The sequence below is a fragment of the Lucilia cuprina genome, chromosome 6, assembly GCF_022045245.1.
Source record: "Lucilia cuprina isolate Lc7/37 chromosome 6, ASM2204524v1, whole genome shotgun sequence".
NCBI classification, from domain to species: domain Eukaryota; kingdom Metazoa; phylum Arthropoda; class Insecta; order Diptera; family Calliphoridae; genus Lucilia; species Lucilia cuprina.
In genome coordinates this window covers 43,900,945-43,927,371 of record NC_060954.1, presented here as the reverse complement: position 1 = coordinate 43,927,371, position 26,427 = coordinate 43,900,945, and the positions used below count along the sequence as shown (strand labels likewise).

The window sequence follows — 26,427 nt, the reverse complement described above, 5'->3', positions numbered from 1 at the left end:
AGTTTTCGAGATATACATATGACTTTTAAAAGTAAGTAGGCGTGGCACTTCGCCAACAAAAAAAAACTTCGGAAATTTCCTCTTTGCTTCTTCTACAGAAGAAAAATTTCTTACGATTTCGGCTTTTTAAAAAATATTCAATTCAAAAAGTGGATACCTCGACTCCTTGTAAAACTGTTGGTATTGAATAAAACAAACACACACACACATGCAGAAATATAAAATTGAGCGTAGATATGAAAAATGTGTTATATACATAAAGTTCAAAAAGTATAGCATTTAGCAAATGTTTCGTATTTTACAAAACATATAGAGAAGCTTAAGTCTTAAGCGTTATAGGTTTCTAACTACTACTACTGCTCTAACACTCCCTACAAACAATTCAACAAGCTACAACAGGAGTCCTTGTGAACTAACAAAAAATCTGTGAATTGTTAAAAAGCAACAACAACAACTAAAATACACATATGCAACGAGATTTGCACACAAAACTATTTAAGTCTTATACTCTCGAAAAGGATTTACAACACAAACAAACAATTACACACACTCATACCTACTACTATGCTCACCTACAACAAGAGCGAAAAAGAGTTAAAAACACAAAATTATACTTGATACTACTACTAGAGAGACACATTAACACATTCGTTTAGATGTAAATAAATGTAATTTTTACCAGAATAAATACATTCTGCCACCCGAAAGGGTTTACGGAAGGGGACGACCAAGATAGAAAGAGTTTACAGTATTTCCAATAAAGCAACAGGAGCAGGAATATTTTTAAATTATAAGTATAGAAAAGTAAAAACAAAAAAAAAAATAGAAAAAGGATTTACACGACAAAATAAAATTACTCATATACACAATGCACCGTAATGTAGAGGAATGAAATCATGATTTATACAGTTTCTATCGCTATATATCTAAAACATTTCCACTGTACAACACAATAACACTTTACACTCCATATTGCTCACTCTTTAGAAAATAAAAGGAAAATAAACAAACACTAAAAATTTGTTTGAATATTTGTAAATAGATTCAAATGCATGGATTTGTATTTAAAATAGTTGAACGTTATTGTATAAGTACTTGTATATGAATGTATGTGCGTGTGTGTGCTGATACAATTTTTGAGCAAAACTTATCTATAAATTGGTACGAAAATACTAAAAGGATTTCACCTGTTATAAACATATTTTTGTCAAATGTTAGTTGTTGCTACAAGTAAAAGTAAAGTATTGAAAATATGTTTCTAACATTCTTAAATAAGTTCTCACACACTCACACATACATATTTTGTGAAAATCCTTAATCCATACTCAAACCAAAAGATCTGTTACCTAAACTTAACAACATAAAACATTTACATATTATACAAACATACATACATACATACATACATACATACATACATACATACATACATACATACATACATACATACATACATACATACATACATACTTATGCTACAAACTTTTAACATTAATATTTAGCAAACCTGCCTGCAATAGAACTGTAAAGACACAAACAACTAGATGAACTAGTGATATCACTAGCTATGGTAGACAAACAGGTTTAGTTTTTGTGTTAGTAGTAGTTTTTTGTCTTCTTATTTGCCTGACAAAAAGCTTAAACTTGAGTTTACCAATTTCTATACAAATTTAGACTTCAAAATATATTGAGGCATAACCAGGGTTGGTAAATTTTGCAAAGACTATACTTTAGTCTAGAGTATAGACTAGATTATAAATTATACTATAGACTAGACTAAACTATAGACTAGACTATAGACTAGACTATAGACTAGACTATAGACTAGACTATAGACTAGACTATAGACTAGACTATAGACTAGACTATAGACTAGACTATAGACTAGACTATAGACTATACTATAGACTAGACTAAAGACTAGACTATAGACTAGACTAAAGACTAGACTATAGACTAGACTATAGACTAGACTATGTACTAATTAAACTTGTATACTAGACTATAGACCTGGACTATAGAATAGACTAGTCAGTAGTCCAACTTGATTTCTGATTAGACTATAGAATAGACTACACTTGTATATTGAATACTTAAAAAGTCTTAACAATGCCTTAAGGTTGTACTTCTTACCCTGCTGAAAAGTACTTTAACGATTCATATATTCATGTCATACTTTAGAATTTGGAATACAATGTAGGTAAACTTGGTTATAATTTAACAAAATTTGTCTTACCATCTAAATGGATAAGCATACTCGAACCGAGAGTCATACATACAAATACCCATGCCTACGAATAGTACATTCATAGACTGTTGCATATCCTGCAGTGCTAGAAACTTGTTTATCCATCAGGCAGATTGTAAGTTTAGAAAAACAGGAAATTTTACAATTGAATACTAGATATTTTTTTTTGTAGTCTTCAGAAACTCAATTTCCTGGACAGTGTTGATTCGAATTTTTCCAATCAGTATTGTGTTGAAAAGTAACATCTGGAATTTCATTACACACTACAGGGTTCTGAGATTTTGTATGCATTTTAGAATGCATACCTTAACAATAATACAAATATAAATTCATACATCCTACATATACATATGTATGCACATATACTTGTTTAGTGCGTATTATAAACGGATTAAAATTTCTAATACTATTTGAAGTTATTTGTATCAAAACTTACTGATATTTTCTAAAACCTTACTAACAAGTACTTCTCTTAGTTTTATACAACACGTACCAATAGTTAGGAACTACTAACACTAGTAGTATTCATATTTATAGCTTTTGTATCATTTTAATTTTTACCTTAAACACACATACATACACACATAAATTGTGTTAAATCTTATTGCAAAATGTTTGTAAGTATGTGTGGTAGAAAATTTTTAAGGTTTTCCAGAAATCTAGATATTTATTTGGAAAAATAGGTTTAATGCGGTATACGCTTTAAGAGAACAATTAAGATTAGAAAGAAAACATTTCAAAAATATATTGATTATGCAATTCAATATGTAGTTTTAAGTATCCAGGATTTAAAAGAGGTCTCATTTCAAAATATTATTTCATAATTGGCTTATTAATATGATGATAAGTTTTGACAAACTTGATAAACTTCAGTCGATATTTGTTATGAAAGAGTAGTTTTCTTTTTATTTATCTAATTGATTTTATGAATATGGGTCTACTGTAGAACCTCCAAAAATACAATACCCTACAGCATATTATATGGTCGTACTTGTTTAAATAGAATCTATTACTTTGTTTATAGCAGATAATTGTTAAACTTACAAACATATTTTATATTTCTTTTATACAGTTTTCCACCATGTCTATATCTTTATAGGTGAATAAGGATTTTAGTATTGTTTCATTTTAAACCTAATCTCATTTATTGAACTTGGAATTTTATGTTGATTTTAAGAGCTTAATCGACTACTTGATACACTACTTCATTTAATACTTTAAAATATCAATTTTAGTTACATAAAAATGTCTAATAAATGTGTTGCTTTAAAAAGTGTCTTTCTGTCTGTAAAAAGTTTTTCTATATAAATGTTTTTGTTTCTCTGGAAAAGTGTCTTTTTTAGAAAGTTTTCTTTGGAAAAGTGTCGCTAGTAAAATCTATTTGTTTAATAATTTTCTCTAGAAGAGTGTCTTTGTTCAAATGTTTTCTATAGAAAATGTTTTTATTCAAAAAATTTATATATAAAGCTCTGCTTAAATATTTTCTATAATGACGTATCCTTGCATTTGTGCTGATGTTTTCTGTAATAGAGTAATTATGTTATATATGTTAGGCAATTTCCTAAAAAATGTATTCTTTCTAAAAAATTTAAAAATATTTCCTTTAAAATATTGCATTTGTAAAATGAAACCCATAGCAGATACCCCCTATTAAATATTTATATGTATGTAGCGTCGATCAAATCAAAAATTTATATAGATGGACTAAAGTGTGGATGAAGCAAAACATTTCTATAATAGATCTTCTTCTCTTCATACGAATACTCTTTGATTGTTCTTCTTGATTTCAGTAAATCATTATGAATAAAAAATCGGTCGTACAGAATGCAGAGCATATCCTTTGCGTTTGGTTATTCATCGTTTCATAACGATAATTTTATACCCTACACCACTTTAGTGGTGCCACAAATAGTTCCTAGTTCTTTCACCCATATAAAGGTAATGTGTGAATGTTTTGCCATCTTATTTAGAGACGTCTGGCATTCATGGACAAGTTGTGATGTTGAGAAAACCAATTTGATCGCTGCTATTTCAGTTTGGCCTTAGTATTCTTAAATGTATATAGAACTGATTTGAAAAGGAGTGCTCTTCCTATCCTCTTATAAGTTTATTTAAAAATATAGCTATGTATGTATGCCTTAAACACCCTGAGCATTTAAGAAATCTAAAGATCACCAAAATAAGTTGACCCAAAAGTTCGAAAAAGGGTCCTTTCCAATGCTGGATAGTGTCAGAGAAGATGGACTACTGTCTCTTCTTTTTTCTCATTTTGACAACTGTGTGGATCCATGTGGAGCCATGACGATTTATAGATCGACCAACTATGCTCCCGCCTAGTATTTAATTGTGCATTTACTTGACAATATTTAATAATATGCATTTTTATGACAGTGGAACCACAGAATTGGTCCACGTTCAGATCTCTTTGTATGGTTTTAGCTATTGCCAAGGTATCAGCAATATAATTGCTATAAGTAGTCCAGTCTTAGATTTATTCCTAAATTTGGTCAACATTAGTTTAGGTCGAGGTATTTTAAATCTTATATACTGATGATCCTCAAAGTAGTAGTCTACCGATGCTTTCCTGAGATTATTGTTTATGCTATCTTAAGCTATATGATGAAAGTTGTCTGGGCCTTTTCACATAGCTTCATTTAGTCTTTCATTAGTGATAATGTCGGTGAGTACAAGAGCAGGAAAACTACGACGATCACAGAACTTATGAAGGAAGAAAACATATGATGTGGTGTTTTTAGGTAAGACCCTGTACCAGAGTACAGAAGTTGAAACCCGATTCTAGTAATTTAAAACGGTACATAAATATACTGCTTTACTTAACCTTACATTGCTTCCAACTAAATGACTAAAATTATAATAAAATCCCTTTCAAGCTGTCAATATAAATTGCAATACTCTTCCAGCCTAGTTATTAGCAAACAATAAAAAAACAAAACTACAAAAATTTTTCTAACAAAGCTTGTTTTAATTTTGATTATAAAATCGTAAGGATTTTCTTATCAAAGTTATATTCACCAATACCACTAGCCTCATGAACGAATAGTTTGTATAAGTATTACAAAATCTATATGAATTCCTCTACACTATACATTGAAACACTACATACTGAAAATTGTTTAGTTATTAAACCTTAAAAACAACCTATTGATCTGTCACATGTTTATTGGAAGAGAGAGAGAGAGAAAAATAGTATCTTGTGTTACTAAAGCTTAACATAATGTTTATGTATGATTTAAACATACACTCACAATCATGTATAGATGCCATATAGTTCGGGGTGCGTGTCCTTAAATGGTAATTTTGCTTATCGTCATGGTTTAATACATGTCTTAGTGTTACGTTCAGAGACCTTTTGTAGATCACAACTACAATAAATTTCAATTACAACTGGAAGACAGTTGCTGCAATGGAATACTTTTGGTATGTTAAAAACAATACAAAATGCGTAATGTGTCTATTCTTTAGATTACTTAGGTACACTAAAGTGGCTTTCGATTGTCGTGGCAAACACTATAAAGTAACAATTACTTTCTCTTAGAGCAAATAATCCTTAAAAATGTAATGATTAAACCAAGTACTTAAATATTTTAGAATAATACTCTTCAAAAAGGATACATTGTTGCAATAAAAAAACTGTTGGGATGTTTATATAGAATAAACTTTATACAATTGTTATTTATTAAATGTTATGAATGCAAAAGAGCTTTTTGTATAAATCCTTAATCCTACTGCTAGAATCTTCTTTAAAATACATCTAATGTACACAAATACTAGATTGATAGAGAAGGACTGCAAGAGATGCAGATGTATTTCAAATACAATATAGTATATATACTATACAAGTATGTTGTAAACTGAGTATATTTTCATATGAATATTTAGATATAAAATACACTAGTTATACAAATACATCAGTAAATGTTTGTTACTGTTTGTATAGTGGAAAAGGGGCGAGAGAGATACAAAAAAAAAAAAACACGGAAACAGAAATATTACAAATATACCGATAGAACACAAATATACAATAATCACAATAGTAACTACAAAAACAAGTATATTGTATGACATATAAACCTTAATTCCAATACTAAAGCATTCAACAAATTTTCATGTGGATTGGAACTTGTTGTGTGAGAGGAGTATATGTGTTTAGAGACCTTTTACAGTGGTTTTTATTGCATAAAATTTTTGAAATATTTTAAAATTTTTGTCTCCTTTTATTGCAAAACGAGTTCTTGTTATCCTTCAGATAACTGTGTTCATTCCCAAAAACAAACTTAAAATCTCTTTTAGAGGATTTTTGTTTTTTAATGAGATTTTTAAAAACTCTTTGTCAAATACGTTTCAAAACATGTTAAGTATGGAATTTATACGGGTTTCAGGAAAAATTATTTTTTTTTTTTCTTAAAAATACAATTTCCCCGAATTTTTTTCTTAAAAATTTCCCTTGTGGGGATTCTTTGTTATTTTACTAGGAATTCCTTTTAGTGTGATAAATGTTTTAAGATTTTTCTTTATTTTAACATTACATTGTTTAAAATGTTTTTATTACTAAATTTCCTGTTTCTATCCAAAGTTTTCTTTTAGAGGAGATTTTTAAAATCTTTTTGGGAATTCAGATTTAAGCTTGTTTAGTAGAGAGTTAACACTTGCTTTATAGAAAAACGCTTTTAAAAAGTGTTTTTATTTTGGAATGCTATTTCCCCTGTGGAATTTTTTGTTATTTTACTAGGAATTCCTTCTTTCTTTTAAAGGAGTTTTTTAAAAATCTGTTTGGGAATTTAGAAAACTTGTTTAGAAGAAAACTTGCCTTGTGGAGAAATGTTTTTTTAGATTTTTTCTTAAAATCTATATTTCCCCTCAAGGGATTTTTTGTTATTTTACTAGGAATTCACTTTAGTGTTCATTTTATACGGATTTTTTTCTTTGTTTTAACATTATATTGTTAATATAAGTTAATATTTCTTTTAGAAAGCTAAATTCCTAATTTTTCGACAAACATTTTTGTGGAGATTTTTTAAAAGTTTTTGGGAATTTAAATTTTAAATTTGTTGAGTACATAATGAACTTTTGCTTTATAGAAAAATACTGTTTGTATAAGTTGTTTTTAAATTTTTTGAAATTTTTCATTAAATTTGGGGAAAATTTTTAAAAAGTTTTTGGGAATTCATATATCAAACTTGTAAAGATTACTAACTTTTTGGAATTTTTATTTAAACTTTTTCTTGTTCCTTAATAAAGTTTTAAACTACTGAAAACTATATTTTCTTTTAGAAAAACAATTTCCCCTTGAGGGATTTTTTGTTATTTTAGTGGGAGTCTACGTTAATTTTTATTAATTTTTATTTAATATTATTAAAAAATGGATTTTTCCTTCAATTTTGTGTGAAAATTTTTCATTTCGAGGGGATTTTCTAAAAGTTTTTAGGAATTTAAATTTTGAAATCAAAAACTAACTCTTGTTTTATACTAAACGTTTGAAAGAAAATTGGGTATGGTCTTTGAAAGGTTAGCTTTTAGTGTGCTAAACATGGGTTCAATTCCTACCTGAGGTTTTGATGAAGAAGCTAACAACAGGCTTTAAGATGGCCAAGGCATACTTCTTCGGATTTGATGTAACATATATCACCTTTTCGGGGAACTAATTCTATAATTTCAAACTGAAAATATTGAAGAGATATTGTATTGATGATGATGATTATATTGTTACTGTTGATGATGTTGTTGATCAAATACTGTATAGGATTTACACTAAAAATTAACACAATCAAAATCTCAAGCAATGGTAACAGCATCATCTGCTATAGCAATACAAGCAGCAACAGAGAGTGACAACAACAACACACAAAATAACAAATGCATCTAAATGCAAATACATCTACACCCAAATCTACACACATACATATATATAAAACAAATAAAATCTTGTTGCTAACACTAGCAATGTTATATTGTTGGTGTTGTTATTGTTGTTGTTGTATTGGTAACTACTGGGCTTTAAAACTTGACCAGGCTACATGCTCTAAAACATAAGTTGAGGATTTTATTAAAACAACAGTAACAAAATCTCTAAACAAGCTTCCCGTATTGGTATTGGTGTATGCAAGTATTTACTACAAACGTACGCATACCTGCAGTTCTTGAATAACTGAACCGATTTTATAAAACGTTTAACATTAACATTCAGTATAAAAGTCAATTGATTCTTTACTGGCTACAATCATTCACTTTTATTGATGCAAACAAAATCCTAAACTGACTTCTTTATAGATTACTTAGGGACATTAATGTAACTATTCTAACTTTCTTCTAGATTACTAAGAAATACTCAAATTGAGTCAATCGTGAAGTTTGTTATAGTTTACTAGGAATATTTAAATTCTATATAAACCTGCTAGGTACTACAATCGTATGCATTTTACTCATCTATTTGTATTTGTATATTCATGTGAAAGTGTGTAAGGATATCTGCTGTATCAACCAATGTGTCACATCACTTTAAGTATTTTATACGTTTTTGTTGATATTTTTGAAAATATTTTCAATGGATTTGTATATGACATTCAGTAGAAACCCCTATTAGAATATAACTACTTTCAATGCAACCCCCTCCCCAGCTCCACCATAAAAAATACTACATTTACATTTGGTATTTTAGAACAATATTTACCATAGTATTTGTTAGAAAATTTTTTTCACATACATTTACAAAACACCATTTCCATTTCATAAATATAATCAAAAATTTAAACAATATAAAAATAGAAAAGTTTTATATATCATTGGAAATGTTGTATGAAAATCTTTTCCCTGCATGCATAGAGTAAAATGTAACTTAAATATGTTTCTATGATTTTACTCTTTACAATTCATATGTGTCATTAGTAAAGCTTTATAAAATGATTATAGACACACACACTTCAAACAAAACGACAAAAACTATGCAAAAATATGTTTTATAGATTTTCTTTTATGCGTTTTATTTACTATTTTTCTTTTAAATCTGAGTTTTTCACTTAGATAATATTTTATTATTATTATTGTTGTTGTTTAAAATTTATATTTACTTAAGTTTGCTTAATTCATAATATAAATCTTAAAGTTTGTTAATTTAAGAAAAGTTTTTCCTCGTTTTACTTTTCATGTGGCGCCTTTTATAAAAGTTTAAATCTTAATCCAAAAATCAATAACGAAGAAGTTCAAGCAGAGATTTACTTAAACTCATTTTGCAATACGAATAAAGTAAACAGGGGAAAATGGAGGAGACTTGATGTCATTTATATGTAATACCGCCAGACCAGAGTCATGTTTATGAAGTGGTCCTTAAACAAAAAATAGATTTGCCTAATCAATGGATTAGACTTATAAAAAGATAGGGCAAATGTTATAACAACCTGATCAATAGACTAGTAGTCTGATCGGTTTCTCCATAGACTAGTATATATACATGTACAAAAGCTAGTCGATCCACCAGTCCTACAACAGTCGATACAACAGTCTTTAGATAAGTCAATTGTTCTGACCATTGTCCCTTTGTAGTTGTCAAAGGACTAGCCTATAAGCTAGTCAATGCTGTTCAATAGACTAGTCCATAGGCTAGTCAGTGGACTAGTCTATATGTTAATCTATAAGCCACTCCATAGACTAGTCCATATGCTGATCAATAGACTAGTACATATGCTAGTCTATAGACTAGTCCAAAAGATAGTCAATGGACTAGCCTATGAGCTAGTCAATAGACTACTTCATATGCTGGTCAATAGACCAGTTCATAGGCTACAACTACATAAAAAAGATAGTCAGTAGACGAGTCCAAGGGCTAGTCAATAGACAAGTCCAATAAACTAATCTAAATGCTAGTCAATAGAATAGTCCTAAGGCTAATCAATAGACTTGTCCAAAGGCTAGACCATAGACTAGTCCAAAGTCTAGTCAATAGACTAGTCCAAAGGATAGTCAATGGGCTAGTCCAAAGGCTAGTAAATAAACTAGTCTAAATGCTAGTCAATAGATTAGTCTTAAAGCAAATCAATAGACTTTTCCAAAGGCTAGACCATAGACTAGTCCAAAGGCTAATCAATAGACTTGTCCAAAGGCTTGACCATAGACTAGTCCAAAGGCTAGTCAATAGACTAGTCCAAAGGCTAGTCAATGGACTAGTCCAAAGACTAGTCTATATGCTAGTCAATGGAATAGTCCATACGATGCTATATATAAGCTAACTAATGGACTAACCTATAAGCTAGTTAATGCACTAATCCATAATCTAGACAATGGACTAGTCACTAGAATAGTTAATAGGCTAGACTATATATGATAGGACTATCCATACTATCTATAGGATAGTTAATATGCTAGCCGAAAAGCTAGTCAACATACTAGTCTATAGGCAAGTCAATGGAAAAGTAATTAGATTATTCAATAAGCTAGGCAATAGACTACTCTATAAGCAAGTCAATGGACTAGTATGTATTATAGTCAAAAGACTAGTCCATAGGATAGTCAAAAGGCTAGACCATAGGCTAGTCAATAGAATTGTCCATAGGCTAGTCTATAGATTAGTCAATTACTCAGTCAATAGACTAATTTATAAACTAGTCAATAGATTAATTGGTAGGCCAGTCAATAGACTAGATCAGTAGGCTATCCAATTAATAGTCTAAACTATTGAATAGACAATTGACTAACCAATAGTTATTCAATAAAGCAGTTCACAGACTATTCAAGGGACTAATCATTATTCTAATTAGTCAACAGACAACATTACATTCTAGTCAATAAAGTACTCCTTAAACTATTTAATACACTAGCCTAAGAACTATAAAGGCAATAACAATATAAAATTTTTTCCTTAAAATCCTATCAAAAAATCAAGTCTCCTTTAAGTATGCAATATTTCCCTTTATTTTACGCATATAACACTTAATAAAGACAACAATAACAGCATTTAGCACACAAAAAGGATAAATACTACGAGAAAAACAACAATCACAATAACGTAAACAACAGCAACAAAACAGCATCAATATCTTCAACACAGACAAAAAAAATAATAACACAGAATAAGTAAGTGAAAGAGCAAGATAGTATGGGATGAAAATATGTATAAAAGGATAAGCAAAAGCTATAATGGTAAACATTCTTATAACTCAAGTTTAACCATGAAAATCATGCTAAAGTATAAATAAAATGTTTGTTTGGCTGTTACAATTGTTATTAGTGAGTAAGAATGTATATATTTGTGTGTGTGTGTGTATGTATTTGTATACAATGTTGCTTGTGCCATGGATTAAGGCTCTATAATAAAATACAATTCATTATGAGCTGTCAGTTGTTGTTTTTGTTGCCATTAAATTTGTATCAAAACCATCAAGGATATATTTACGAAAAGTTTAATACACACATATACTTACTCTAATACACACACACATATACAAAAATCTAGACAGATAAACATACACATATACACACAAAACCCCACCATGCCTCACAGCTACTGTGGCAAAACAAAGAATAAACTAACTCTATATTCGCAAATGGCTTAAGCTATAATAAATCTCACTGCCAGCGTTAACGTTGCCGGTTAAACTGTAAAGCTTTAGCCTTATACATTTGAAAAGATGTATGTGTTTTTGTTTACATGTATGTATGTAAGTTTGTGTTTGTGTTTTTTGCGTTTAAATGGGTTTTAAAAACTCGCCACCCACAAATGTTTTTAACACATTGTTTGTAGCCAGGAAGTATGCAACTAATGTTTTCAGTTTATCAAGGATATAGCTTTAACATTTATACAAATAAAGAGAGTAACAAACGAAAAAGAGAATACCAACCATACAAAGAGCATACTATCAGAGTAAAACATAGACAGATATTTGTAGTATTTGTATAAATATATGTATGTATGTCGTAAATATGTGTAGCTAGATGTATGAATATATGTTTGTTTATACACTAAAGCCAAGGGATTAAGCGATGTGGCGCAAAACTTGGTTACCATGCCTCCCAACTCCCCACCAAAGCAACAATAATAGAAAAACAGCATTCACAAGGATAAAAGCTCTGCTGAGGTTAGCAGCATTACAAATCCGTCGCCGACATAAGCTATGTAGAGGGATTTTATTTCGATTTTATTTTGTGAAAATTCATGCAGTATTTTTTTTTTTTTGGTAGTTTATCTTTGCCAGGATATATTTTAGCTAAAAGAGTGTGTGTGTGTGAGTGTCTTTGAAATTTTGTATGGTTTATCTCTGTGTGTATGTAGGTATGACAGTTTTTTTGTTTTTCTTGCGCCAGGATAAGCTCAATGGCACAAGTCGTAAGTAGTAGTAGTAGTAGTAGGTTGTACGTTTTACAGTTATGGTAGGTAAGTAAGTAAGAAAGTAACTTGAATAGATGGGTTTTAATTTTGTATGTGTCTTTCCTACTTCTTTTCAAAAGTTTATTGAACTTTTGTCTTTTAAAGCAGTTGTATTGTTCTTTTAAATTCTGCTTAAGTAAAATGTTAGTGATATTTAATATTAGTTGTTTTTCAAATGGTTAAATTTAAAAGAAATTACAAAATTAAAGTTCTTTAAATAAAACAGTAGCACACACAATAAGCAGTCTTCCAAAACAAAATGAATTTTCCCCCATTAAGATCTTAGAAATGATCTTGTTCGTTTCGTTTGTTGAATCTTATTCAGTTATTGTAAGACTCTTTTGGGGTTTTTATATCCTTCATATATAATTTGCGATCCTATAACGGAATCGATTTCCTGTTATCCATCTCTCTGTTAAAATCAATATTCTGAAGACCCTAGATATGTATGTATCTCTGTGATAAAGATATTGATTCAACGCTATCAGCCAAGGTTTGTTTTTAAAATCAACAAAATCGATTCATTAATAACGATATACCTTCGTCGATATATCTTCTTCTATCTATATATATAAAAATCTAGGAATGTTTGTTTGAACATTATAGAAGGCTAAACTACTGAACCGATCTCCTTGAAACGTTCACTGTGTGTTCCTCTACATTTGGACGAAACAATAGGCTTCTTTTTGTTTTCAAAATTTCAAGTGGGCGAGAAGCCACGCCCATATTAAGAAAATATAAAATCCGTATATTTGAGATAATATAACTTTTAGAGTCCTCAAATTTTGTCGGAGTCACTTTAGCGTCAATATGATTATTTAGAACAAAAAGTAGGGGGCGTGGCACCTCCCATATAAATTAAATACAATAATTCGTTTATCTTGGTAACTGTTACAGTTAGAAACCCTATCCCTTTTCACGAATAACTAAATATTCATCTGAACATTTTTAAGGAAAAGCAGCTGACTTTCATCTAAGGGGGACTTGAAGCCCCCATATGAATTAAAAAGAAATTTTAAAATTTTACTTGAAAAACTTTCACATTCATCTGAACATTTAGAGTATAATGGACGGACTTTTCTTTTATTTAGGAAATTAAGAGGACAAAAGAGGGCAAAATTTCGGACATCCATCGGGGTAGCTTGAAGCCCCAACAAGAATTAAATATAAAAATTTGTATATCTAGTTTTGACTAGACTAGTTTTTTGTCTACCTTTAGATCCATTCATGTAATAAGAACTTCAAACTCCATTTTAATCAAGGACTCGACAAAAGTCTTTGATTCAAATTTGTCAGCAAATTTTTAAAAACTTTTTTTAGACTCGCTCTATATCTTCTACGAATTCCATTAAATATTCGAATATTATTTCTAAATTCTTTTACAATTCGAAAAAACCAAAAATGGAGATTGTTGTCACTCACACGTCTCATCTGATATCACAATACAGTAATAAACTCAATATAACCTCATGTAGGGCTTGTTTAAAAACAATAGGATTTAACTTAAGCTTAATATTTTGTAGACATCAAACCATTTGAATAAACTTTATAGGCTTTCAAAATTCACATATAACACGACTCACAGATTTTTTTTTTCAGAAAAAATATGATAAGCAAATAGTGCAATACACATTGAAGCAAATACATATGGACTTATGAAAAATGATTTAAAATATATACGCAAAAATGCATTCAAATAATAGACTAGCACAATAATATGAAGAGAAAGAAATTAGACTAGTCTGAAATGGAAAATCTCGTAGTGGCCCAGCAAAAATAAAATGAAGTACTTCCAAAAGAATAACATTTATCACTACTTTAAAAGTAGCTCTAAGTGAATTTGCTTACCTTCTGTGAAAGTGATGTTTATTGACTTCAAAAAAAAGCGAATCCAATAATTACCTCCATAAAAATAACATTAAAATTACGTCCTGAAAATGACTTCAAATGTAGTGAATTTGGAATCAAATTAAAGGAACATTCCTCCTATGATAAGCCTGTATTAAAATCATTACTTCTTCAGCTTATTTTCAGTACTTCTATGGAGTAAATTCTACTTCTTTTTCGCTTCTTTGGAAGTTATTTTTTGTATAGTTCTCAGTAAAACTATTTATCTAATACACCCAGGACTTAAACCATTAGACTTAAATTTTATTTCTCTTGCATTTATTTTTTCAATACTGGTCTAATAATATGCGTGCTTTTATAAAATATACAACAATAATATGTGCGATTTTATTGTTGTTGTTCCCTTCAATATCACATTCATTTTATATATGAACTGCATTATAATCAGACAACAATGTACATCATTATGATAAATATTAAAAAAAAATATGTACGTACATATATAAACTGGGGACTAGCCAATATTAGACTGGCTTCTGTATTATGATACAAAAACAGTAAATGTATCATTATTGCCCAAATCGATCATTACACTACGACCCATTCCACTTGTTTACTAAATCGGTTTTAAAAAATTATTTATGAGTAAGAGAGTAATTTTCTAAAGTATTTCTCAAAAAAAACTGAATGTATAACAGAAATCTTAAATTAAATTTTGGATCAAATTATCTTGCTTCTAATAGTTGTCAATGTCAATGGCTTGCCTTTAGATATCTTACGACAACTTTCTTAGAATTTGAACTCTGCAATCCTTTATCTGATTCATAATAATCAAATTAATTTGGTCCCTCAGCACGCGGTGTAGTTGTAAATATTGCATTTTGTCAGTTAATTTTCGAAAAAGTTCTAAGACAATAGTAAGAAAAAGTCATCAAGTGTAACCGCGTTTCATGTTTCGAAGGCATATAGAAGTTGGATGATTGGTTTCAGCATCAGCTCGCGTAATGTTAGGTAGATTCAAAGGGACTCCATTTTGGCAGGACCATTTCAATTGTCAGATGTACTATTAAATATATTTAGATTCAGATTGCCATAATAAGTCTCAATAAAATTCTTCAAACTAACGTGGAACCGCGTTCCATATTTCAAACCCATATAGAAATTGATTGGTTATAGTAGTAGTTCAATGTGCGCGTTAGGTAGATTCTAAGGGACTCAATTTTGATACGACCATTTCAATCGTCAGATATACTATTGTGTATTTTTAGATTTAGCCTATTGCCATGATAAATCTCAGTAAAAGTCTTCAAGCTAACGTGGGACCACGTTTCATGTTGCACACCTATATAGAAGTTTGATTGATTGATTATAGTAGTAGTTTAATGAGCCCGTATAATTAGGTAGATTCTCAGAATAGTAGTTTTATATTTCAAATCCACATAAAAATTGAGTGATTGGTTATAGTAGTAGGTTAAGGTTAAGTAGACTCAAAGCGGCACAATTTTGACCATTTTGGAAAATCGGAAGTACTGTTGTATAGTACTAGATACAACCTATTGCCAACCTATTGCCAGATATCTCACCAATAATGAATATGAAGTAATTGCCAAGAAATCGGTTTCTTGAAGCAGCATAAATTATGGAATTCCTTTTCTTCCTATTCTCTGGATAGCGAAAGAGTTGATTGAAGAAGAACCCAAACAACTAGCACCCGATATTCATCCTGCTTATGCCATATAGAAGTTCTGAAGTGATGTTTGAATTAAATATATTTAATATCGTTCGATATGTTATTAAAAAAGATTTTCGACTTCCTAAGTTGTCCAAAAGCTTACTGTGATTTTAAAATTCGAGGTTCAAAACTCTCCAAGCTTTAACCTGATATTCTCATAGATAAAAGAAGAAATTGTTTATCTTCCAGAGGGTTATCATTTCATACAATTTTGAGGAGCAATAGGTCAAATCCTTATAGTTATAAGCAAACTGATATTCTCTGCAAATCAATATAATAAAAGAAAACTTACAGGCCCAAGTAATGCAACATTGATTTTTGAAACGCAATATAGACAATTTGAAATAACTTCGGTCTATACAAGAAAGTCTATACCAGAAACATGCATTCCCCAAGTTATGATACTTCGATTTTTGAAACGCAATATAGAAAATTTTAAACAACTAAATAAAACACTCATTACCATGATATATATGAAATAACTAATAGCCATTACCAAAAATTTAATTTTTTTTAATGAATACCTCCCTAATGCATGGATGCTTGAAGTATTGGTTATTTACATGTGTGTTTATGGATTTGTATATTTTGCATTCATGTATTCATACGTTTGTATGTATTTGTTTTAGTCTTATTTGGGGGGGTCTATCTATCTATCGTTTTGTTTTGGCATCTGAATGTTTTTACCTTCATACAAATGTATGAATATCTGAGTATCTACTGTGTGTACGTATGTGTTTAAGTAAATCCTTATGCATACATCTACATCATCGATACATGTTCACTGCTGGAGTAGATGGATTTATAAAAATGCGATCATAATACTGTTGATGATGTTGGTGGTGAGTGACATTTACTCATTTTAGAGTTTATTTTTTTTTTCTTTGAAAAATTAACATGTGATGTTGTATGTAATGTATATGTAAATTAAATTATATAAGAAGTTCAGTTTTAATAATTATGCGAAATAATATTGTCTTAATGATTAGTAGAAAACAAAATGTATTTTATGACGATGATCGCCATGGTTCTTTGATAAATTTGTATGCTCAATTTTTTATTATTAGAAATAATAATTTTAACGTTAAATTTCTAATAAACTACATGCATATTTTAATAACTGCTACTAAACTACACTTTATGTGTTCTTTTTTTAATCTAAAAATCATTTCCTATGAATTCAACTTTTTTCCATATAATTTTTTATACTTCATTAACTCGTGGTTGCCTCTAAAAACAGAGATTTAAGATTCAAGGTCTTTCAAATAGCACTACACAACCATTAAATCATAATTTGCACTGGCATCTGCAGTCATTTATTCATCCATTGAGCGTAAATTTTTAATCCCAAAGAGGCGAAATATACAAAAATAAAAAAACAAGTAACAAGTAACAACACAACGACAAGAGACCATAAAGAGTAATGAAAACTACATATACAGCAAATATACATACAAATATGTAAAGGCTTTAAGGATTTAACTCTACAAAAAAAAGTAGCATTTCTCTCTGTGTGTAACAACAGCAACAACAAATACATCAAGCTATAATCCGCAAGAATTCACTTTATCGTATGCCACCACATTTATTCCCCCTTTTATCTTAATTTCTGTACAGAGTTGCCGATGCTAATTGGTTCCATATTAAACAAAATTATTTGGTGTATAACTTGATAATGCGGGATTTTTGGGTTTTATTTTAAAATATTTGTACAACATTAAGTTATTGAAGATCATTCCCCATAATTCAACGTAAACATAGATTACTCGTAAAAATAACTGCTCCACTTTTGAGGTTATGAACTAATTAAGACAATTTCAGATACGATACAGATTTCTTAAAGAAGACATCCTGCATCGATTGAAACAAATATTAGTGGGCGGGTCAATATCTGGCATATAAGAGGAGTGATGCAAAACTTCCTAACCACAAGTACTTATTACAGCAATGTGTGGTTCTTACGACAATTGGATTGTCAACCCAGCGACAGCTGTATCAACCGAAAGTTTTCTCCCCAGGAAAGAACTATCGGCCACAGTCGAGCTGTTACAGCAACAACTACAGCAATGTGTTGTCATGATAAAATATTACTCCTTTATGTCATGCCAAACTAATCAAGAAAATTTCAGAAACGAGGCAAAATTCTTAAAGAAAACGTTATGCATCGGTTGAAACAAATATTAGTAGGCGGGGCAAAATCTGTAATAAAAATAGGCGAGTGATGAAAAACTATCTAGACACAACTAATTATTACAACATATGGTTAACCGTTCATGTTTGTCCGAATGCATCAGGATAATTCGGATATGATGCAGAATTCTTAATAAAAGCGTTCTGCATCGATCGAAGATCAGCAAGTGATGCTAAACTTTCAATTATTGCAACATAGTGTCGATCGTTTTCACGATGGAATATTGGTCGTTCAGATCTAGCTGAACTCATTACGACAATTTCGGATACTCATCAGGACAATTTCAGATCATCAATCGAAACAAATTTTAGGCTGGTGATACAAAACTTCCTAAACACAACCAGTTATTGCAACATATGATCTAGTGTTTTTGCAATGGATTATTACTCGTTCATGTCTTGTCGAATATTCTCTCTTTTATGGAATTAGTTATTTTCCGTATGGGTTCTCTTTGATAGTTTCTCTAGATATCAGCTGCCCACCAAATAGAAAATATTACTTTAGAGCAATGGATATTTGTCTTTGCTGATATTTTGGCAAATTAGTAGTGACTCACATACGACCTCTTACGATTGGTCTTACCGTAATGGATACATTTTTAATTGCAAGTAATGGTTCCATGCAAAATGGTCTTTTAAGGCCTCTAGGCTTCAATTCGTCTACAGAAAGCAATGCCTCCAAATTAAGCCTTAAATTTTGTTTGGCCGACCTGGTGCTTCGATGTCCGCCAATTGTTTAAGTTAAAAGCTTAAATCAAAACATTCTGTAAATTTAATTATTCAGAGCAAAATCTTTTATTGCCAAGTAAGGTGTTAAATGGAAAAATTTACTTACACAATAGCATTTTAAGTTGTTATTTTAATACGGTGATGTCATTGGAGGCAAGTAAGTACTTATCACAATCGCTTATAAAAAAATGTAAACAGCTTCTATGCTTTATGAATTCTTTTTGAATTAGAAAGTATTTAAATAACACATTATTTTTAAGACGTTATTATACTGCTTCTTTGTAATCAGAACGTTAGAGTGTGTAGATAAGTATATCATTATCAAGTTTTTACCGGGTATTGCATAAATTTTTGAAAAAAATAAATTAGTAAAATGTATACAAAGTTATTTATCAAAATATAATTTCGGCAACACTATTTCTCTCATCCTGCCCCCTTTTAAAGCTTCTTAAATCTTCATAAAATAGCATATATCCACTCTCTACTCAAAAACTCACTCCTCAACACAACAAAGAATTTCGCTCTTTTTTGTGTTTTTGGTTTAAATGAATGTTTGTTTATTTGTGTATTTGTATATATATATGAGTGTGTTTTTACACTTTTGCGTTAATCCTTAAGCCAAAGCACAGTCAGACAGTAATACACACACATACATTTAGGATTGTTGTATGTACGTGTGTGTGTGTGTTTGTATTATTCTCTGTTTAGTTCAGCCGTTCACTTAAAGCTTAAGCTTAATTTATTTTGCTGCTACTGCATTTCTATGTGTGCAGATTATACTTACATATACAGACATTCATATACATTTGTAAACTTCATGCATACTGTCAGTCAGTGAGCACAGTGGGCCCCTATACTTGGGTTTGATTAATCCTCTGTTCACACGTAGGTTTATCTATTGATTTAAGTTTTAATTCTTACATAATTCTAATTCGGCGGTGATATTGGAGGCAAGTACTTGCCAGGCTGAATTACAAAAATATGCCAATAAAATTTTAATAAGTACCTTTATAAGTACCTATGTATAATATTTTAAGTAAGTCAATATGAGAGTACTTATGTGTAATGCAGACAATATATAGTATTAACTAAAAAGTAAGTTTTTGTGTAAGTACATAAAATATTGCAAAAATATCAAACAAGCACACTGTTCCTTGCACTATAAACAAGGCAGTGAGTATGTCACACTGTCATTTAGCCTGTCAAACCCGCCAAATATTCTATATCCATCCACAGTTATCCATTCAAATACGACAACAAAAACATTGATAACATCATTGGTATGCTGTTAAAGTAGAATTGCATGGATGTTAAAATACATTTGAATGTATTGGTGTTGGAGTGTATTTGTATAATAGTTATGGACTGAGTGTGGGGGCTCGTATAATCCATTTCTGCTTAGCTGTTTGCGTTGAGCTTTAGCATTTTGGGCTTATGCCATTCTGGCTGTTGCTTGCCTCTGCTGCTATCGTTATGCTGCCACTGTCAGTTGTTTTATTTAGACTTTGCGTTTGTGAGACTGCCAGTATGTCTGTCCGTCCATTTATCTGACTGGCTTTATGTCTGTCTTATTGTTTATATGTATGTCTGGCTGGCTGGCTGACTGCTTAACTGCAAAGTTTTTGTGTGTTTGTGTGTACGAATATCTGTTTTTGTTTGCCTCTGTGTCTCTCGCTCACAGTCTTTCAGTTGTATGTTTTGATGTGGTGTGGGCGAGGGATTTAATTTCGTGCGGGATTATTATTTTGGATTTAACTCTTCGTTTTATGGATCGTTTGGTTATTATAAGTAATACAACCAGACACGCAAATTACAGTTAAAACGATAAGAATAAAGACGGTTTATATTAATTAAAATTTAAGAACAATTTATTTAGCAATGCAAAAATAAGAAGCAAGTAAAACTCTTTTCAAAACTAAAGTTGGATTACAAACAAGAATATACTAGACTAGACTATAGACTAGACTATAGACTAGACTATAGACTAGACTATAGACTAGACTATAGACTAGAATATAGACTAGACTATTGACTAGACTATAGACTAGACTATAGACTAGACTATAGACTAGACTATAGACTAGACTATAGACTAGACTATAGACTAGACTATAGACTAGACTATAGACTAGACTATAGACTAGACTATAGACTAGGCATAGAACAAACAAAAAGACACTTTTTCGTTATTTACTAAGTAAACATAATTTTCTATTAAATTAATTGATAAAAAGCGTATCTTATGTAAATTGTTCAAATTTCCAAGAACAATTTTGTTGTAATCAAAACATAAAACCTTTAAACAAATAGAAAAACATGATCATGTATCAATTCATTTTGATTGGTTGATAACTAGTGTTTGTTATTTGGCTTTAAAAGAAAAAACACAAGATTCTAATTTAAACACATCTAAAAAGTAAATGTGCCATTGGAATCACATTTAACACTTACTACTTAGTCTTTGACAAAATGCCGACGGTATCTCATCAAACAAGGTGATCGTGTTTAAATAAAATACCAACATGCATTCGATAAAAAAACCAAGAATGACAACTATAAACTGTGTATGTAGTTATCAATATCGTACAATAACAATTTTCGTATGTATTTAACTATCGCTGTTGCTCTCCGTTACAAAATCTAAGATTGCTTTCAAAAATTATGACTAATGTAATTTGTTGTATTGAATATTGTTGTTGTATCTTAAGTAAATGTACTTATTGCCTTAGACTGGGACTGTCATAAACAAAAAGCCGCAGTATTATAATAGCATTATATCCATGCTGTATATAAACAGATATACACAAAGACAAATAAACATATAGAGACGAGGGTAATCGGAAAAGCATTTCATTGAAATCGTTATTCTAGGCAAGAAGAATTAATGAAAACTACCCAATAAGTTTATGATATAGGGCTGGATAGATGTCGTCTGACACATAATTTGTTTTCTTAAATCCTTTAACTGATCGTTTATATATCAAATAAAAAGTATCTTTCTTAGGCAATTGACTACACAATCTATGACTTAGTCTATTGACTATGCTATGAGCCAGTCTATTGACAAGTTTATTTACTAGAATATAGACTAGTCTCTGAATAGTCGCTGATGGACTAACTTCGTAATCAGTCTATTCACTAGTCACTAAGTTGATTGGCATTTCTGTATACTAGTCAGTTGATCAGTATATTGAATAGTATGTGGACTATGCTATTAGCTATTTTATGAACTAGTCTATTGACACTTTCGACTACTGCCGTGATTATTGACTAATAGATGGCTTCCTCTATTGACTGGTATATTGTGTAGTCTAAGGGTCAGTAAGGGTTCAATAACTTGATCAAATTATTGAAAAGTATTGACTGTTGACTAGGATATAAACTGGTCTATTGAGTAGTCTATGATGCATTAGTATGTATATTGAATAACCTAATAACTAGTATATTGTCTATCCTAGTGACTAGCACTATGACTTAGTCTATTAAATGTGTCAGTTTATTGACTAGTCTATGGAATACTGACAAGTATATTGACTAGAGTATCAATTAGTCTATTAAATAATAGCCTAATAACCATTTTATGGACTAGTCATTAAGTCTATTGAAATTTCTATTGATTAAACTATTGACTAGCATATTGAATAGTCTATTAACTAGACTTTTAACTAGTCACTGGTATATAGCTTAGTCTATTGACTAGCGTATAGGTTAAAGTCTGTCTACAAACTAGTGTATAATTGAATCTATTGACTTGTTTGAAGACCTGTTTATTGTCAGATTACGTGTGAGCCTTTTGACTAATCTATTGGAGAGTCAACTAGAGATCACACACTAGTCTGCTGTATATAGTTTACAGGGGATGTATCAAATCAAACTATATACATAAAAATTTATATTATCATACACTAGGTAACTTTTAAATCCTCTTTCGTATCCATACAACAACAACAAATAGCAGACAGACAGAAAAAATATACTTTACATTAATACTACTGAATAAACTCCCCGAACAGCAACAGAGTCAGTGTAAACTAACTATATTAAGCAAACGAACCAACATTTATTCATTCACAAAAACAAAACTGACAGACGGACGGACGGACGGACGGCAGGACGGTGGAACAGACAGAGACAAACACACACAACCAAATGACAAACAAACGGAATGATTGTACTAAAGGAAATAAATTTATTCGTGTATAAAATACAAAACAGTATTATCTCAGTATAAATGACATCCCTTCGAAATTAATCCTTAATTCCCTGTATTCATTCATTTATACATTTTGCATAATCCCTGAGATATGAGCCCAATAAGACTTAATGTTTATGTTAGTAACTGTGTGTTTGTGTGTGTATATAAATGGGAGAGTATGAGCCATGCATAAAAGTTAGTAATTGTGTGTATAGCCAGCTTTACAATAATTGTATTAAATATATAAGAGAACAAAATAAAACTGTAAAGAGAATTTAATAAAAAAGAGTATTAATTAACACAAAACACAACATAGTGATAACACCTATAGTGTCTGTGTGATAAAAGAGAAAATATTCTTATAGTAAAATGCAACAAAGAGGTAAAATTTCATCTGTGAGTGAGTTCAAAAAAAAAGGTGGTGTTTTTGTTCAGCTTTGGCTGTAATGTTTATCATTTGAATTGTTAGCTGCCACATGTTGCTTGCATGATATACACCAGAAAAATTATACTATGCCTCTCTCTATCACTCGATATGTGAGTGAGTGAGTGTGTATGTGTGTTTGTTTGTAAGAATGCGTGTGCGTATACGTATACGTGATATGATTGTGATTGTGCCAGTGCTGTTGATGGTTTGTTTGGTAGTCATTTGTAAAAGGTTTCTTCAGTAGTGCGTGAATCATGATAGAAGAAGGTTGGTGAGCTCATTTCAAACAAAATAAAAATTTTTGTTGTTGTTGCTTTTTAAGTTGTATCTTAATTTTACTGTGTGTGTGTGTTTGTTTCAATGTTTTGTTTGTGCCACAATTGCGTAAAATCATTTTTAGGCGGGATTATAAAACGTAGAAACAAAAAATTATTATAATGTGATTAAGTATTTTTCATTGTGCGTGCTGCTTAAATAAGACACAGTCAATGTGTGAGTGTATTAAGTACAAATGAATGAATGTGTGTATGTGCGTGTTTTGTATTAAGGCCTGATTGTGCCGGAATGATGGATTATAGGATTAAATGATTAAATTACAGACAAAAATAATCATTGAAAAAAAATATATATATATTTTTTTTTTTTAATTAATTTGAAAAGATATAAAGAAATAATGTACAAATTGGAAAGAAAAAATAAAATAAAAAAACTGAAAATAAGAAAAAGATAATTTTAACAAAAAAAAAAAAAAACTTAAAAACAATTTAATATTTTTAAAAACATATGAACAAAAAAGAAATTTAAAAAAATGTTATAAACAATTTTATAAAATTTTGTTTTAGTTGGTGTCAATGATTTTGACAAACATCTTAAAAAACATAAAAAATAATTTTGGATCTAAATCGTTTCATAGTGTTTAGTGTATCTTTGAATTTTTGTTAATCAACTTTTCATTTTTTTATTAAATTAAAAAAAAAAAATACCAAAAAATATTTACAAAACAAGATAAAACGAATTTTTATTTTAAATTTTTAAAAAAGTAGTGTTTCTTAAAAAACTGTTTTCAATAAATTGTTTGATGGAAATTTCCTTAATATATAATTGAAAATTTTTAACATTTTGAGTAAATTTTTACTTTCGTTGTTAAGTTTTCAGGCAGAAAAATAATGTGGTTTTATTGAAGAAACTTTTTTCTTATGTATGAAATACTTTTATTGAAGTAAAGTAATTTTTTTTATATATTTTTGTGATATGGCTTTTAGATGCCACTTAAGTCATACTTTCTTTGCCACTGACTGCCATTCGTCGAAATTAGATCCAAGTATCTTGGAAGTGATGTTATAACAAAGATTAGAAGATTTTTAGGAATAACGTTCAGGAAACTGAGTTTCAGAACACTGAAAAATAATTAATTCCGTGAACATTTTTTTTGTTTTTTTGAGGCTTTTTAGTCGCTCTCTAGCCTTAATTATTGTTTCTTTTCTTAATTTACTTTAATCACTTTTAAACATTAAAAGTTTTTAATGAGAAAAACTAATCAGATTTTCTGCTTTGTTTCTATATAATATGAATTGCAAGAAAAATATAAAAAAAAGTTATAAAAAGGACTATGGTTACACAGTTCAACAAACTTAAAATGCAGAGATTATAATTTTGGGAATTTTTAAAAATATCCAAATGGATCCGCTTCATTTTGAAGTCAATAGTTGGGACTACAAGATAACTTAAGTAAAGTAGACTTCGAGTTTGAAACGTAAAAACACGGTATTTTTTTCAAACTTTAGCTTAACATGCAGAAACAGAGACAATCAGTTCTTTAGATAATTTTGTTAAAATTAAATCCCTGGGATTTGATTTTTTCCTAAAGCTGTCTCTCTTTCTTACTGTAAACTGAGCTCCAAATGGAAAACAATCCAGCAAAAACTCGGCAATGGATTGTACTTACATTAACAATTACTTTTCGCTGACTATTACTTATCGTATGCATTACTTTTAAGTACTCTTTTTAAGACTTATCAGTATTTACACGCACTGAAAGAAAATAGTTTATTTGTGAAAATCATTAATGGATCACATTTATACAGTGGGCTTTTACAAACATGAAGAACAGGTACTCGTATTTTGTGGGACTATTTTTTTTTTGTTTTTTAAAACAAAACAACTTTTTAACTCTTTATTTGTAAGATCTTATATAAGTAGTGATTTGTATGCTAGCGTGGGGCCAAGTGCTTGTGTCTAATGTCATCACCGTGTTCAAATAATGAGTTAAAATGCAAATGAATAAATAGTGAAAAGTGGTTTTTAAGTTATTTAACACATTACTTTTCAATAATAGATTTTGTTTAAAAAAATCTATAAGAAAATAGTGTTTTTTATAAATTTCCAAAAATTGTTTTCAGTTTGTGTACTAAATGTAAAAGAGTGAATAGTGTAGCTACTGCTCCCTAAGCTTTATTTTATATTTCAAACGAAATGAGTTAATAATACATTCAAACTTAATTGCACTTGTTATTTTTTGGCGTTATGTAATTGAATGCAAGTACTTACCTCACTCACTTACAAGGAGTTACCTAAATAAGTAATTCCAAATAAAGAGTAAAGTGTCATTCTTTCTTATGCTTATAAAATATGAACCTGAATGATGTGTTCATTAGTCTAGTTTTCTTTTTAACAGTTTATAACT

At 29.8% G+C, this 26,427-nt stretch overlaps 1 protein-coding gene across 2 annotated transcripts in view; it reads left to right on the top strand.

The window, feature by feature from the left end:
* The window catches only part of LOC111684299, a 148,351-nt gene that overhangs the window by 86,597 nt on the left and 35,327 nt on the right, over positions 1–26,427 (top strand). The window contains exon 1 of one of the 2 annotated variants that reach the window (XM_046954671.1): positions 23,849–24,236. The exons of the other annotated variant lie outside the window; for it this stretch is intronic. Within the exon in view, the coding sequence (XP_046810627.1) occupies positions 24,233–24,236 (4 nt within the window). The 5' untranslated portion in view covers positions 23,849–24,232. Of the gene's footprint in view, positions 1–23,848; positions 24,237–26,427 lie in introns of those variants that run through there. 2 annotated transcript variants of the gene reach the window in all.